Source organism: Rhinopithecus roxellana, chromosome 13 (genome assembly GCF_007565055.1).
Source record: "Rhinopithecus roxellana isolate Shanxi Qingling chromosome 13, ASM756505v1, whole genome shotgun sequence".
Taxonomy (NCBI): domain Eukaryota; kingdom Metazoa; phylum Chordata; class Mammalia; order Primates; family Cercopithecidae; genus Rhinopithecus; species Rhinopithecus roxellana.
The window spans coordinates 94,156,156-94,170,697 of NC_044561.1; the positions used below are offsets into that span (position 1 = coordinate 94,156,156).

The following is a 14,542-nucleotide window of genomic DNA, read 5'->3' on the forward strand; positions in this document are numbered from 1 at the left end:
TTGCTCTTTCTTGCATCAGTGCTTTTACACTTTAGTTAACATAGTTTCTAAAGTGCAACCTTTATAAATTTGAAGCCATTGAACCTTCACAAGGAACCCTCACAGGGGCTTCCAATGCAGTGTTGGATACTGGCTTGTTGAGACTACGTGGCTAAGGCATTTTGAAAATGTTTAGGTTTAAACTTTTGGAGTCATAGACTCTTACATTCTAATGCCCATTCTTTCTTGAGTGAGCTCCCTCTGTCTCCTTTTGAAGTTATTCTGCCCAAGGGGTGTTGTTGATTTTGGAGAGGTAAGAGGGTCCAGGGTAGGACTCAAAAGAGGGGGTGCAAGGAACAGGTAGAATGTTCTCTATGTTTGACAAGCCTTCTTCAAGCAGACATTCAAGTTTTTTGTCTAGTTCTTCCAGTTGAGTTCACTAGGATAGAAAAGGAAGACATTCAGGGTAGACACTTGGATTAAAAATAAAGGCTATAGACCTTCCTGAGCAGTCTTACAGTCTCTATGATCTAAAGAAATCTAGAATCACACTGATTCCATCAGTCATACCCCAAAATTTAAGGTGCTTCCTTAATGTGAATAAGACATCAAATAGAAGGAAACACTATTAAAAAAAAAAAAAGAATGCTATTGTCTACTGTAACAGTGAGGGATAAAAGGTTGACAAATAATAAATACTTTAAGAAAGAATCTGAATGGCAGAACAAGAAAGTATGGATGATGATATTTTTAAAAAAGTAAATGTTATGTCTAAGAATTACAGGAGTGACTATTGGGAACACCAACAAAAACAATGCATAAAAGGAAATGCATCAGATAAGAGCCTATAAATACTGCACCTATCCTCAGGACCTCAGAGCTGTTTCATCCTTTGAACAGTGAAATGCAGCATTAAGGTCTCTGTAATGTTTAATAGAGGGCTTCATCCCAAAGAGCACAAGAGGCCTTGTCTTGGGAAGTGGCAAACTGAAGATGTGGTAGATTTTCTCCTTTACACTAAACTGTCTTCCCTCTTCACCTCACCAAACCTAAGATGATCAATGAACCAAAGTGCATGAAGAAGCCAAGGGACATAAAACAAAACAAAACAAGAAACCAAAAAACAAAAGGCAGAAGAAGAGGAAGGGGTTAAAGAAACAAAACAAGGCAATTTAACTTCTGAGCAGCTGTGACATAAGAATGTGGATAATATCTGGGTAAAGATTATGAACATTGTATTTATATGACTAAAAACCAGTGGAGTGGAAAAACTTGAAATGTTTTCAAGTAAAATGAACACTGTATTGTACATGAAGGATTATTTGAGAGGCATCTGTCTGATATGTGGGGTAGGACTTTCTCTTTCTTGCATCAGTGCATTTACACTTTAGTTAACATAGTTTCTAAAGTGCAACCTTTATAAATTTGAAGTCACTGAACCTTCACAAGGAAAGAAAAGAAGATGTAATTTGTCTCTATGAAGTGGCAAATTAAGGTCTGCCTTTTTATCTTTTCTTAAGATAATACCTTTTATCTGTCATGATACCGTCTTTTCTGGCATTTTCTCTTTATATGGTATGATGATTAACTTAAATTATTTTGAAACAAAAGCATATTGTCCATCCTTGACTTAAACTCTTATTAACGTGTTAGAAAAAGAAGTGAATTTTCCATTTTGGATTAACAAGAGTCTTGATGGGTTTCACTGAAGGGAAAACTTTTTTTGCTTGTGTGAAGAAAAAAGTAGTTCATTTTAGTTGTAATAAAAGTTGCAAACTTTTTTTGTTCTAAAATATTTTTCTCTTGTGCTCAAGCAAATTTTATCAACCAGTTTTGGTTGTTAAGTTAATCACATTCTAAAATTAGCGCTGAGCTTGTCATAAAAAGAAAAAGTACAAATTTAACCTGTAATCCTATTGGCCTAAAACTCAATATATTTTTCACCCAGGAACTCAAGTGTTTTGCTTGTTGTCAAAATATTCTATTTGAGCCAACGTATTTTTCTTACATGCAATCCATTAAAAGAACAAAAATAAAGCTTTCCAGTCCATGCAAAGGTATGAGATAAAGTTAGCAATGGAGAATCCAACTACAGTGTAGTAAACTCAATCCATTCTCTTTCTATTTAATGAGATCAATAGAAAAAAAAGTACCTTATATATCATCTTGCAAAAACAAAGACACATTTACTTAAATGAATATATTATACAATTCACACATACACACAGAACCAGAGCTACATATAACAGCCAGAACCCAACAAAAAGCGGTGTGCAAAGCCAACGTGAAGAAAGCACATGAACACACAGGGCAGCAGCTGATTTTTGCACCTGGTAAAGCCATCATGGAAAGATCAGCAGGTCAGAAGCAAAGCGAATAAGGGCATATGATGCAGACATGCAATGAGGACACCAGAGAAGGCAAGCCACTGCACACAGACTTTATGGAGTTAATGTATGAAAAAGCTTACTTCATTTAGAAAGCTCACTAATTGGTCTACCGTTAAATAATCAGTTTTGTCTCCATTGCTGAAAAGAAATTTATTAGAAAAAGTAAGTTTTTGTATATGATGCTACAGTAGGTACGATTTACATGTTGACATTTGTTGATGATAATTCTAAACTTATTTTCTAACCCTTCAGTAGTGGTGAATTCTTAAAATGGCTAGAGACTGCTCGTAAGGGGAGAAAAATAAAACAACAACAACAACAACAACAAAAGAAAGAAAACACTCCCACTAGGTCACAGAAAATGTCTGCAATTTTTTTTTTTTTTTTTTTTTTTACCATTTTCAGAAGATGTTATTTCAAAAACAACATGTAAGTCATCCATTTGAAATAATTGGAATGAATGAACTTTTCAAAAACATATTAACATTCCAAATTGAATCTAGTTAGTTCACATAATGGGTTAATACCTAAAGGAGCAGGTTAAAATTGTAGGTAGTTAGTAAAGCCAATGCAAAAAAAAAAAGTTCCAGGTGCTGCAATTAATGTATGTAAAAGTTTCTCAAAAACTCAGAGTGAACTTTTACACTGATAAACTATGGGGTGAAAAATGTAACCCTGACTAGATATTCCTAGATACTACCAACATACTATATTAAAATAGGACAAAAACGTTTTAAAAATAAAAAAGGACAGTAATAATATTTATATGACACTTCCTCATACGTGGAACTTACATTTTTTTGAAAAGATCTTCTATATCTGTCCGAGGACAAATCTTTTGTGTCAGTTCATAGAACTTTTCATAAGTAAATGCCGTGGGCTCAATTTCATCATTCTGTAAGGAATAAAATCATGTTATGAATCACAGAACCTTTTTTCCCTTGGAGGGTGAGAATCTACAGGGTCATGAAGCAAGGTGAAGACCACTTGGACTCAGGGCCTTCATCTCTGATTCCTGCTGACAGAAGCCAGGAGGCCAACTTGCAGGCACTGCCAGACCATCTCCCTAAAAAACAGTGTGTGTACATCAGTGTTTCTAGTTATCACGCTGCCAGATTGTGTGTGTGTGAACACCTGGCTACAGCTGGGCTTGCTCTGGGAAATACCCCAAAGAACGAATATAAACATTTCCTCCAACTCACCTTGAGGGAGAAAAGTGTCTGCCTGAGGGATGCTGAATAAATCAAGCCCAAGGTTTAATTATGCTTATTTAGTGAATTTTCGTAAGACCACGTGAAGGGGCTTAGGGTAACCATGTAAGATTTTACTTTTCATACTGAAATTTATATTTCAAATAGGACTTATTAAAATAGTACCAGGCTTCAATCTTTCTTGAAGTCAATAAATTAATTTCAATTATTTTAAATTTGAAGGGCCATGAATACAAATGGTATGGGGAGAGATGCTTCACAAAATATTGCACAACCATCTTGTAGAACTGAATTTATTAGTTACTTATTCATGGTAATGTTGTGCCTGGTTGAGGCAGTGTTGGTGAGCTTCTCTAAAATAAACTGTGTAACACAGCGAGCTGACCTTCATTTCTTTTTCTTAAGAAAGGTAACAAAAATCATTTGAAGCAAACTATTTACATTTTTAGAGATTTAGGTTAAAATGCCCAGGAAACAAAAGGAAGGAAGGGAGGAAGGAGAGGAGGGAGGGAGAGAGGAAGGGAGAAGGAGGAAGAAGAAAGAAAAGAAAATTAACTGTACTATATGTCACTGACATATAATTCCAAATCTAATTGAGATCAGTTTAATATAAATAATCTAGCTCATTCCATATGAGAAGATAAATAAACAAAATGGTTTTAGAAATACATTGTTAAGTTAATGAATACCTTTCCACTGGGAAGACCTAACTCCTTGAGTGCTTGAAAGATCACCTTTTCTGTTTTCCCCGATGCAAAGGTTCTAGTAATACTAGGGCAGAAAAGAAAGAAAGACACATTAGAGTTATTGTTCATTATGCTTTCTCTGATGCAAAGATCCAGGTCCTACTATGGAGAGTGAGACTAGGGTAAAAGGAAAAGGAGAATAAAATTGCTTCTCATTTGCTGATGTTTTTCATTTCCCAAACTAGTTCCTCCAGTGTCCCTCTGGTTCCCGGAGCTGGTTATGCTAGTGATGCGACTTGAATCTAAGCCCAGGGGTCCCCTGGTGCTTGGGAGAACAAGGGGCAAGGGGCACTGGAAGGACACACCTTTATTTTTTATTTTTTTATTATACTTTAAGTTCTAGGGTACATGTGCACAAGGTGCAGGTTTGTTACGTATGTATACATGTGCCATGTTGGTGTGCTGTACCCATTAACTCATCATTTACATTAGGTATATCTCCTAATGCTATCCCTACCCCTCCTGTCACCCCATGACAGGCTCCGGTGTGTGACATTCCCCTTCCTGTGTCCAAGTGTTCTCACTGTTCAATTCCTGCCTATGAGTGATGGTTTCCAGCTTCATCCATGTCCCTGAAAAGGACATGAACTCATCCTTTTTTACGGCTGCATAGTATTCCATGGTGTATATGTGCCACATTTTCCAGTCTATCATTGATGGACATTTGGGTTGGTTCCAAGTCTTTGTTATTGTGAATAGTGCCACAATAAACATGCATGTGCATGTGTCTTTACAGCAGCATGATTTATAATCCTTTAGGTATATACCCAGTAATGGGATGGCTGGGTCAAGTGGTATTTCTAGTTCTCGATCCTTGAGGAATCACCACACTGTCTTCCACAATGGTTAAACTAGTTTACAGTACCACCAACAGTGTAAAAGTGTTCCTATTTCTCCACATCCTCTCCAGCATCTGTTGTTTCCTGACTTTTTAATGATCGCCATTCTAACTAGTGTGAGATGGTATCTCATTGTGGTTTTGAGTTGCATTTCTCTGATGGCTAGTGATGATGAGCATTTTTTCATGTGTCTATTGGCTGCATAAATGTCTTCTTTTGAGAAGTGTCTGTTCATATCCTTTGCCCACTTTTTGATGGGGTTGTTTTCTTCTTGTAAGTTTGTTTGAGTTATTTGTAGATTCTGGATATTAGCCCTTTGTCAGATGAGTAGACTGCAAAAATTTTCTCCCATTCTCTAGGTTGCCTGTTCACTCTTATGGTAGTTTCTTTTGCTGTGTAGAAGCTCTTTTGTTTAATTAGATCCCATTTGTCAATTTTGGCTTTTGTTGTCATTGCTTTTGGTGTTTTAGACATGAAGTCCTTGCCCATGCCTATGTCCTGAATGGTATTGCCTAGGTTTTCTTCTAGGGTTTTTATGGTTTTAGGTCTAACATTTAAGTCTTTAATCCATCTTGAATTAATTTTTGTATAAGGTGTAAGGAAGGGATCCAGTTTCAGCTTTCTACATATGGCTAGCCAGTTTTCCCAGCACCATTTATTAAATAGGGAGGGAATCCTTTCCCCATTTTTTATTTTTGTCAGATTTGTCAAAGATCAGATGGTTGTAGTTGTGTGGCATTATTTCTGAGGGCTCTGTTCTGTTCCATTGGTCTATATCTCTGTTTTAGTACCAGTACCATGCTGTTTTGGTTCCTGTAGCCTTGTAGTATAGTTTGAAGTCAGGTAGTGTGATGCCTCCAGCTTTGTTCTTTTGGCTTAGGATTGTCTTGGCAATGCGGGCTCTTTTTTGGTTCCATACGAACTTTAAAGTAGTTTTTTTCCTCTTCTGTGAAGCAAGTCCTTGGTAGCTTGATGGGGATGGCATTGAATCTATAAATTACCTTGGGCAGTATTGCCATTTTCACGATATTGATTCTTCCTATCCATGAGTATGGAATGTTCTTCTGTTTGTTTGTGTCCTCTTTTATTTCACTGAGCAGTGGTTTGTAGTTCTCCTTGAAGAGGTCCTTACAATCCCTTGTAAGTTGGATTCCTAGGTATTTTATTCTCTTTGAAGCAATTGTGAAAGGGAGTTCACTCATGATTTGCCTCTCTCTTTGTCTGTTATTGGTGTATAAGGATGTTTATGATTTTTGCACATTGATTTTGTATCCTGAGACTTTGCTGAAGTTGCTTATCAGCTTAAGGAGATTTTGGGTTGAGACGATGGGGTTTTCTAAATATACAATCATGTCATCTGCAAACAAGGACAATTTGACTTCCTCTTTTCCTAATTGATTATTTTTTGAGACAGAGTCTCAGTCTGTCACCCAGGCTGAAGTGCAGTGGCGCTATCTCAGCTCACTGCAACCTCCGCCTCCCAGGTTTGAGCAATTCTCCTGCCTCCACCTCCTGAGTAGCCAGGACTACAGGTGCACGCCACCGCACCCAGCTAATTTTCGTATTTTTAGTAGAGATGGGGTTTCACCATATTGGTCAGGCTGGTCTCAAACTCCTGATCTCAGGTGCCACCCGCCTCAGCCTCCCAAAGTGCTAGGATTACAGGCGTGAGCCACAGCGCCCGGCTTGGGATACAAATTTTTGGACAAAAACAATGATAAATTCTGATGCTACCAAATTGCCTTCTTATGCAAAAGGAATGTGGCAGATAAGACAGTAGCTCTAGAACAAACCCTCATGTTGATGATATCTGGACCTGGGGAAAAGGAGATGGCCCCTTAAAACTCAACCCATGCCTTCAGTTTTCCTTATCCTGGTTCCCACACTTAACCACAGTTGACACAGGTGTGAACAGACATATTTCGTTCTTGTTTTCAATCTAAGCACCCTTGAGCCCCTCTGAAATGTCAGCTGCCTCAAGGATTAGGGACTTTATTATGAAAATGATGGGTTGGGTGAGGGGGAAGGGGAACAATTATCCAACGTTTCAACAAATCTCGGTAGTACCCCAAGACATAGTATTTTTGGATAGCCTTTTAACTAGAACAGTGAGCACCAAGGCTAGTAGAATAGATAACACCTTGATGAACACACTTTCTGGTGATGATAAAAGTAGGAGAGACTCTCCATTATAAATGTGTTGGTGCCACTCAGAATGAAAGCTATTGAGCAGAGGACTTGATGCCCTGGAACACCAAACTTGTCTCTGACCCACACCTTAGCCACCAAGGAGCCTTCACTCGCTCCCTGATTGTGTTACCATGATAATTTAATTTTAACTCGACATTCAGAAGTCCAGCTTGACTTGAGGATGGAATTTTACTTCTATCCATGAAGGCTGGCTTTGGAATGCCTCCCCTGTGAGCACAGAAGGATGTTTAACAGCATCTCATGCCCAGCGTTTTTGTACTTTCCGCCATCCATGCTAAGTACAAGGCAAGCTCTAAATGAGAGTGCTGATAGTTCATCTTTGTGAGTGGCAGAAAGCACCACTTCAGTGGCAGGGTAGGACTTCCCAAAATAGACTAAGAAGAAGTAGCTTTAAGTAAATGAATTATGTGTTCATTCACAGCTTTATTGTTTCATGCCAGGCCCAAGAACACTTCAAGAAGTACCTTTTTAAGAGTTCTTGAGACAGTTGTATTCAAATATAAGGAGGCCTGTGAATTCTCTTTAACAAATCTACAAATATGGGAGAGAATATGTGTGTAACATCAATAAATGGTTAAGATTCCTAGTATAGAAGGTGCTATGTTTATATTTTTCATCTCTAGAGTTCATGTAATTTTTATACATTAAATTGGGGTAAGACAACAATTTTCTAGCCTTTTTAATTTAGGGGAAAGTAGCTGTTCAGGGTGACTTTTATTTCATAAAAAGTTGGTGTTAACCTAGCTAGTAAGACTCTGGCAGGATCTGGCACCTGCTATCAGGAGAAGAATCACTGCATAGCAATCGCAGGGGTATCCCAGCTAACTGAAGCCTCTGTTAGATTTGGACATGCCTGGCATAACAAGATGAAAACTGATCAACATGGGCATGAATTCAGCGGGTACGGAGCCTGAGCCTTTCCGGTGAAACAGAACCTGGGTACCAACAGGTTCTGTTTCCTACACAGGAATTGATCTTTGGCTAGGGTTTGGCCAGATGCCAAAAAATAGAAAGTAGAAGAATGTCTCAAGGGGAAGGGAGATGGAGCAGGGAAAGAGGGGAGATAATATCGTGGCTGTGTTTCATGGGAACATAGAGTATTTACAAAGGGAATGTGATTTACTCAAATCTCTAGAGAGCCCCATGTACACATAAGCTTAGTGCCTCATAGCTAACTGGTACTCAATGAGTTTTTGTTGAATCAAAATAAACCACCGCCCATTCCCCAAAAGAAATGCTACAAAAGCAAACACCCCTGAGTTGTGTCCGGTCCTATTAGAGTCCTGGTTAAATTCTATTCCAGGGTACTTTGCAAGTGGCTAAAACAGCAGCAATCCTATAAACTAAGGGAGTCCCACTCTTTGCTAGCTGGCACAGGGTCTGCAATCTACACAATGGTTTTAACACCACGTTCTGAAATTTACAGAGAACTCTTCTGTGAAAGATGGGGCAACTGCCCCAGCAGAATCGTATCTTCTTCATGCGCTGCTGGGCCTTCAGGATATGGATGGGCTGATTATATAGGAGTGCTTCCAAGACTGCACTTGCGATTCTCAGCCTTCTTTAACACAGCCATCTTGTTTGGGATCTCTTCCAGTCCCTGCCCACAACTAATGTCTGGCTACTTATTTCCCAATTTTCTAGTCATTGGTGTCCACTCCAGGTTATGAGGGAGGAGGGAAGGTGGCAAAACAGAAGTGTTATTTCCAAAACTTTGGTCTGAGTGGGAGGATAAACTGAGTGTGAATTTGTGAATTTGAGAGAAAGGCAGACTGTATGGGTTATGTACACAGCAAGACAAGAGAAGAGGGAGATTTTCTTCATGTGTTATTCCTGCAACTTCCTGGATATTAAATTTTGGTTTAATGCTAAACAGCAGGAACCCTTCCCAAGCTATGTAATCACTATGAAGCCAGATCCTTTTTAATATTATGGACAGTACACTAATAGTTTCCATTTTAAAAACTTCAGAATGATAGTGAAGAAATAACATTTTTATAGTATTTACTCTTCATATCCATTAAAACATTCACAACAATTTCCACCTAACTCTTGGCAGCTCATTCACCAATAGAGTTATCTGATTTTTTTTTTTGGCATGGTATCAATTCTCCATTAACTCTAACAAACTGCCCCCAAATCACAGCTGTCTTGTGTCAAACACCTGTTAATACTGGCAAGTACCACAGAGTCCATGTCAAAGAGAGCTAAAGAAGACACCAAAATATCTAAGCTATTTCTACAAAAAGGTGGTAATAATTTTGTATGTGAACATGTTAGATAAAAATCAATGGAATCAGAAATGACTTCAAAGCTTGTATGACAATCACTTGATTCTTAGGATACATACAAATGAAACCAAGACTGCTGGTTAGAAGCGCTTTGATCACAATCTATGTGTCTCTACTTTGCCCATTTCCTGAACCTTATCTTGGAAGAAAAAGCAGGATAGTAAGGCATGTAAAAACACACCCAGCCTACATTTCTATTCTTCACACTGCTTTGTGCTCTCTGATTTTAAATAAAAATGCAATAGCCGTAGGGTACTGGGACACATTAAAATAATTGTTCTGCTATTGCTCAACTGAGCAAAGGATTTTAAATAAGGATAAGCATAAAGTATCTGCCAACAGCCATCAGTCAAGGCTGCTAACAGGGCTTTTTTCAAACTTCTAAAGTAGACAAAAAGTTGACTTGCTAGCAAGTTATGAAATAAAAGCAGAGAATCCTACAGATAGATTTGGAAAGACCACAACAAATGCATGAGGTCTGTGACTCAGTAAGCCCTCAATAAAGGGTTAAATTAAAAAAATATATTATCCAAGGTCTTCTTCATGACTTCTATACTTTACATTTTCTCAATATTTAAGTGGTCACATGGATACTTTAGGTCGTGATTGTTTAATACACAAGATTGAGAAAAACGACGACTTCTGGGACAATTCTGTTAAATATGAAAAGAGTAATGTCAAGGGAGTATGGAGATAGTCTCACAGGGATGCAGAATGGAAGCTGCAGAGCAGAATGAAACAGCTGAGCAGGGAAGGTGGGAAAGGAGAGTCAGAAATGGCCAGGAGCCACCAGCACATGCCACTGCTCAGTGCATCCACACAGATGCTGTGCACTCGGTGACCTAGTCATCTCTGAAAGAAAGATCAATTCTAAGACATGATTCCATCCAGTAGTTCCGGGTTTTGTTTGTTACTATTTGTCGATTTGCTTATTTGTTAAAGTGGTGTCCAGAGAAGTGAACATAAACCTGAGTCTGGAGAATCCTGGAAGATAGAGTTGGTATCTGGGGAACGCATGTTTGATTCTGGTCATGGGCTTAGGTTCATGAATCCAGATACACGTCTGTCTTCATGTGAACAGCAGATGCCCTGGGACCCAGCCCAGCTTCTGGAATTTCCATGAATGCTTAAAACAAACACCAACCAAAAAGGTACTAGAGAGTTTGGTAAAGAATTTCCATCACCACTGTGGAAAGAGTTTCCAACTGCACCCAGAGACCATGTGTAAACCCTAACCCCTGGAAGGACGTGAGAAGCAGAAAAGAGGGATGCATGGGGAATCCTCAGAGGGTGAAATCTGTCTACCTAAGTATCAAAGAACACATGTGGAGGACGTATCCTGTCCATGTTTTCTTTATTCTCGTTTCCACCCAAGCCTTTTTGTTTGTTTGTTTGTTTATTTATTTATTTATTTATTTATTGAGATGGAGTCTTGCTCTGTGGCCCAGGGTGGAGTGCAGTGGTGGGATCTCGGCTCACTGCAAACTCTGCCTCCTGGGTCCACGCCCTTCTCCTGCCTCAGCCTCTCAAGTAGCTGGGAGTATAGGCGCCCACCACCACACCCGGCTAATTTTTTTTTTTTTTTTTTTTTGTATTTTTAGTAGAGACGGGTTTCACTATGTTAGCTGGGATGGTCTTGATCTCCTGACCTCGTGATCCACCCGCCTTGGCCTCCCAAAGTGCTGGGATTACAGGCGTAAGCCACTGCACCCAGCCCCAAGCCTTTTTATTCTTTGTCATTGTTACCTGCGTCAGGGCAAAAGTGGAAAGGACAGCTCCACAGAGTATGTGGTGTTAGTTACAGTACACGTAGAGAGTAGGCAGCATGAAGCCAGAGGAGGAGCCCTATCTACCCTGAGCACCAGATGAGCAGCAAAGCCCAGAATGAAAATGCTCTGTTCAAATGAGATCACTTGGACTCGGGAAGGGGAACATCACACACTGGGGCCTATCATGGGGAGGGGGGAGGAGGGAGGGATTGCACTGGGGAGTTATACATGATATAAATGATGAATTGATGGGTGCTGACGAGTTGATGGGTGCAGCACACCAACATGGCATAAGTATACATATGTAACAAACCTGCACGTTATGCACATGTACCCTAGAACTTAAAGTATAATAAAAAAAAAAAAAAAAAAAAAAAAAAGAAAATGCTCTGTTCAGAGGCATCACAATTCTCAAGACACGGTCCACACCCTTCCACAGTAGGTGCACAATATACTCTTCTTTAAGTTTAGCTAACAGTTGCTCAGGGCAAATAAGCAAAAGAAACATAAATCCTAAAAACCCACTTATTTGCAGATTTTAAAAAACAGTGCTGGCCGGGCGCGGTGGCTCACGCCAGTAATCCCAGCACTTTGGGAGGCAGAGGCGGGTGGATCATGAGGTCAGGAGATCAAGACCATCCTGGCTAACATGGTGAAACCTCGCCTCTACTAAAAATACAAAAACAATTAGCCAAGTGTGATGGCAGGTGCCTGTAGTTCCAGCTACTCAGGAGGCTGAGGCAGGAGAATGGCGTGAACCCGGAGGCGGAGCTTGCAGTGAGCAGAGATCCCGCCACTGCACTCCAGCCTGGGCAACAGAGAGAGACTCTGTCTCAAAAACAAAACAAAACAAAACAAAAAAAAACAGTGCTACATTTTCTGATGTTTTTTAAGTTGTCAAAGTACCTCTTTTGCCACCTATTTTGACCAAAAAAAAATGCAGCTTTACTTTCGTAAATAATTTTTACCAACTGAATATAGCATTTGTCAAAGCAATTGAAACTAAGATTCCAGAAATATCTTTAAAGCATTTAACACACAAATACTGGTGAAGGGTTCTCTCTTTGGTTTGGGATCACAAGGGTTGACCCAGGGCATGGACAGCAGATAGGAATGATTACTTACCTCCTAACTGGAATTTTACCATTTGTGTTGGTCATAAATGCCAATTTCATCCAGCTGCAAAATAAGAGCAATAACACTGCCTTAATGTTTCTTAGGGTGAACAGCTTCAATTCTGTTACAAACTTTAAAACAAAGTTCATTCAAATCAAGAACATTGGTTCTGAAAATCAGACAATTATGTACTATGAGATGAATTTAGGGTCGTCAGATTTAGCACATAAATATACAGAGCTCTCAGTTAAACTTGAATTTCAGAAAAACAACAGGTTTTTTTTTTTTTTTTTTTTTTTTTTTTTACTGTAAGTATATTCCAAATATTCCATAGGATATATTTATACTAAAATATTATTTGTTTCTTATCTAAATTTCATATTTAACTAAGTGTCCTCTATTTTATCTGGCAACCCTAGCTAAATGAGATGACTGCATGCTTGCAATGAGCAAAACACATCATTGGTACTTATTTGCGATTGGTCTGCTCAACTATTGCTCTGTAATAATATATTAAAGTGGTGGGAAATGCAACTGCACGGTGACACCAGCCAGCCTTGTCTTGAGGACTCATGAGGACTCATCACTCCCAGCTTCTAGTGCTGCCAAGTACTGATCACATGGGTGCTTCCTTAATTTCCAGTGGTAAGACTAGTTCATCAACTCAAATTGATGGTGAACAATTCCTTGCTTTCCCCAGGCTTTCAGGAGACTCAGAACTTTTATCTGTACTTTGGAGCTAGGACTCTTCTTGGCTAATGACTCCCATTCTCACTGTTTCCAATCAAAATGTGCTAACAATCTGCGGAACATGATGATGTGGTAAAGTTTCTGTCTTAAGTTTCACAGACGCACCACTAACTACTTTAATAAGGGGATGTTTTAGGGATGAAGGGAGTGAGTGAAGAAGATTGGGCAGAAAAAAGAGTTAAGCAAAGTTGTGGTCTCAGATGGAGTTTGATTTAGCTTGAACTCACATGAGACTGTGAGTGAACTCTCATGTGATTTGTGCCAGACTCGGCAGCAAGAGGGATGGCCTACTGTACCCCATTGCAGCTCATCATTGGCTGTGGACTTCCTGCCAGAGGAGGGAAGAGTATAATCTTCCAGGAATGGGAGCTCCCCTTCAGCAGAGGGCAATGCTCTGAAGAAGTGGACAGGTCTGAGCCCTTGGTGAGCCCATCCCCATGGCAGATGATGGCTGGGTGAACACCAGCTTCATAAAGGGATCTGGGTAGGATATTGCCAGATCTCATGTCAGCTACAGATATTTGTGTCACTCAGGTATAAGTAAGCCTTCTAAAAGTTTTTGACCTTTTAGGACTATCAGTGCCTGAAGTCATAACATCAGAATATCCACTGGGTTTCTCTTTAAAAACACATGCCAGGGCAACTGCAGAGGAAAAGGAGAAGCAGCTGCACAACAAATAGAAATAGATAAGACGAAATAACTTTCCTCCACTAGGAGGATGAAAGAAAACTGGAGGGGTACCATAACAATTAAGATAAGTAGTACTGAATAAAGAATACTTTCCAATTTCCTCTGCATGGTAATTTTGATGGGGACAGTGAGGAACAAGTCTAAGAATTTGCCATGGTGAAGCTCGGATTTATAGCCTAGAGACCATACCTGTAAGCACCTGCCACAATGACCAGAAGATAAGACATGACAGGACCTTTAGGACTAACCTCTTGGCCCATTGCCAAGTGAGTATGATGAATCACACTCTTGGTGCTCGGGCATAATTTTGAGAGATGCAGGCTTATCCCTGCAATTTCTCCACATGGTTACTCTTGGCACCTCACAGCTGCCTGCCAATGGCCCTGTGAAGGCAGATGGCCCCCACCTTCATGGATCACTGCTTTTCAAACTGGCTGACATTTGACTTTGGCTAGGATTCCTTTGTGGCTGATTTTCATGTCACCTTGAAAGGTTAACTTGGGTAGGGTTTAAATCTACCACTGTAGTACTCCTCTGGATTTCAGATAC

General features: G+C 39.6%; 1 protein-coding gene across 15 annotated transcripts in view; it reads right to left on the bottom strand.

The window, feature by feature from the left end:
- PLCB4 (phospholipase C beta 4) overlaps positions 1–14,542 on the bottom strand; it is a 442,280-nt gene that overhangs the window by 129,159 nt on the left and 298,579 nt on the right. For all 15 annotated transcript variants that reach the window (XM_030915446.1, XM_030915447.1, XM_030915444.1 and 12 more), the window contains 4 exons: positions 12,562–12,615; positions 4,270–4,351; positions 3,164–3,264; positions 2,450–2,507 (listed from right to left, as the gene is read on the bottom strand). In XM_030915446.1, coding sequence (XP_030771306.1) covers positions 2,450–2,507; positions 3,164–3,264; positions 4,270–4,351; positions 12,562–12,615 — 295 coding nt within the window. The remainder of the gene's footprint in view (positions 1–2,449; positions 2,508–3,163; positions 3,265–4,269; positions 4,352–12,561; positions 12,616–14,542) is intronic.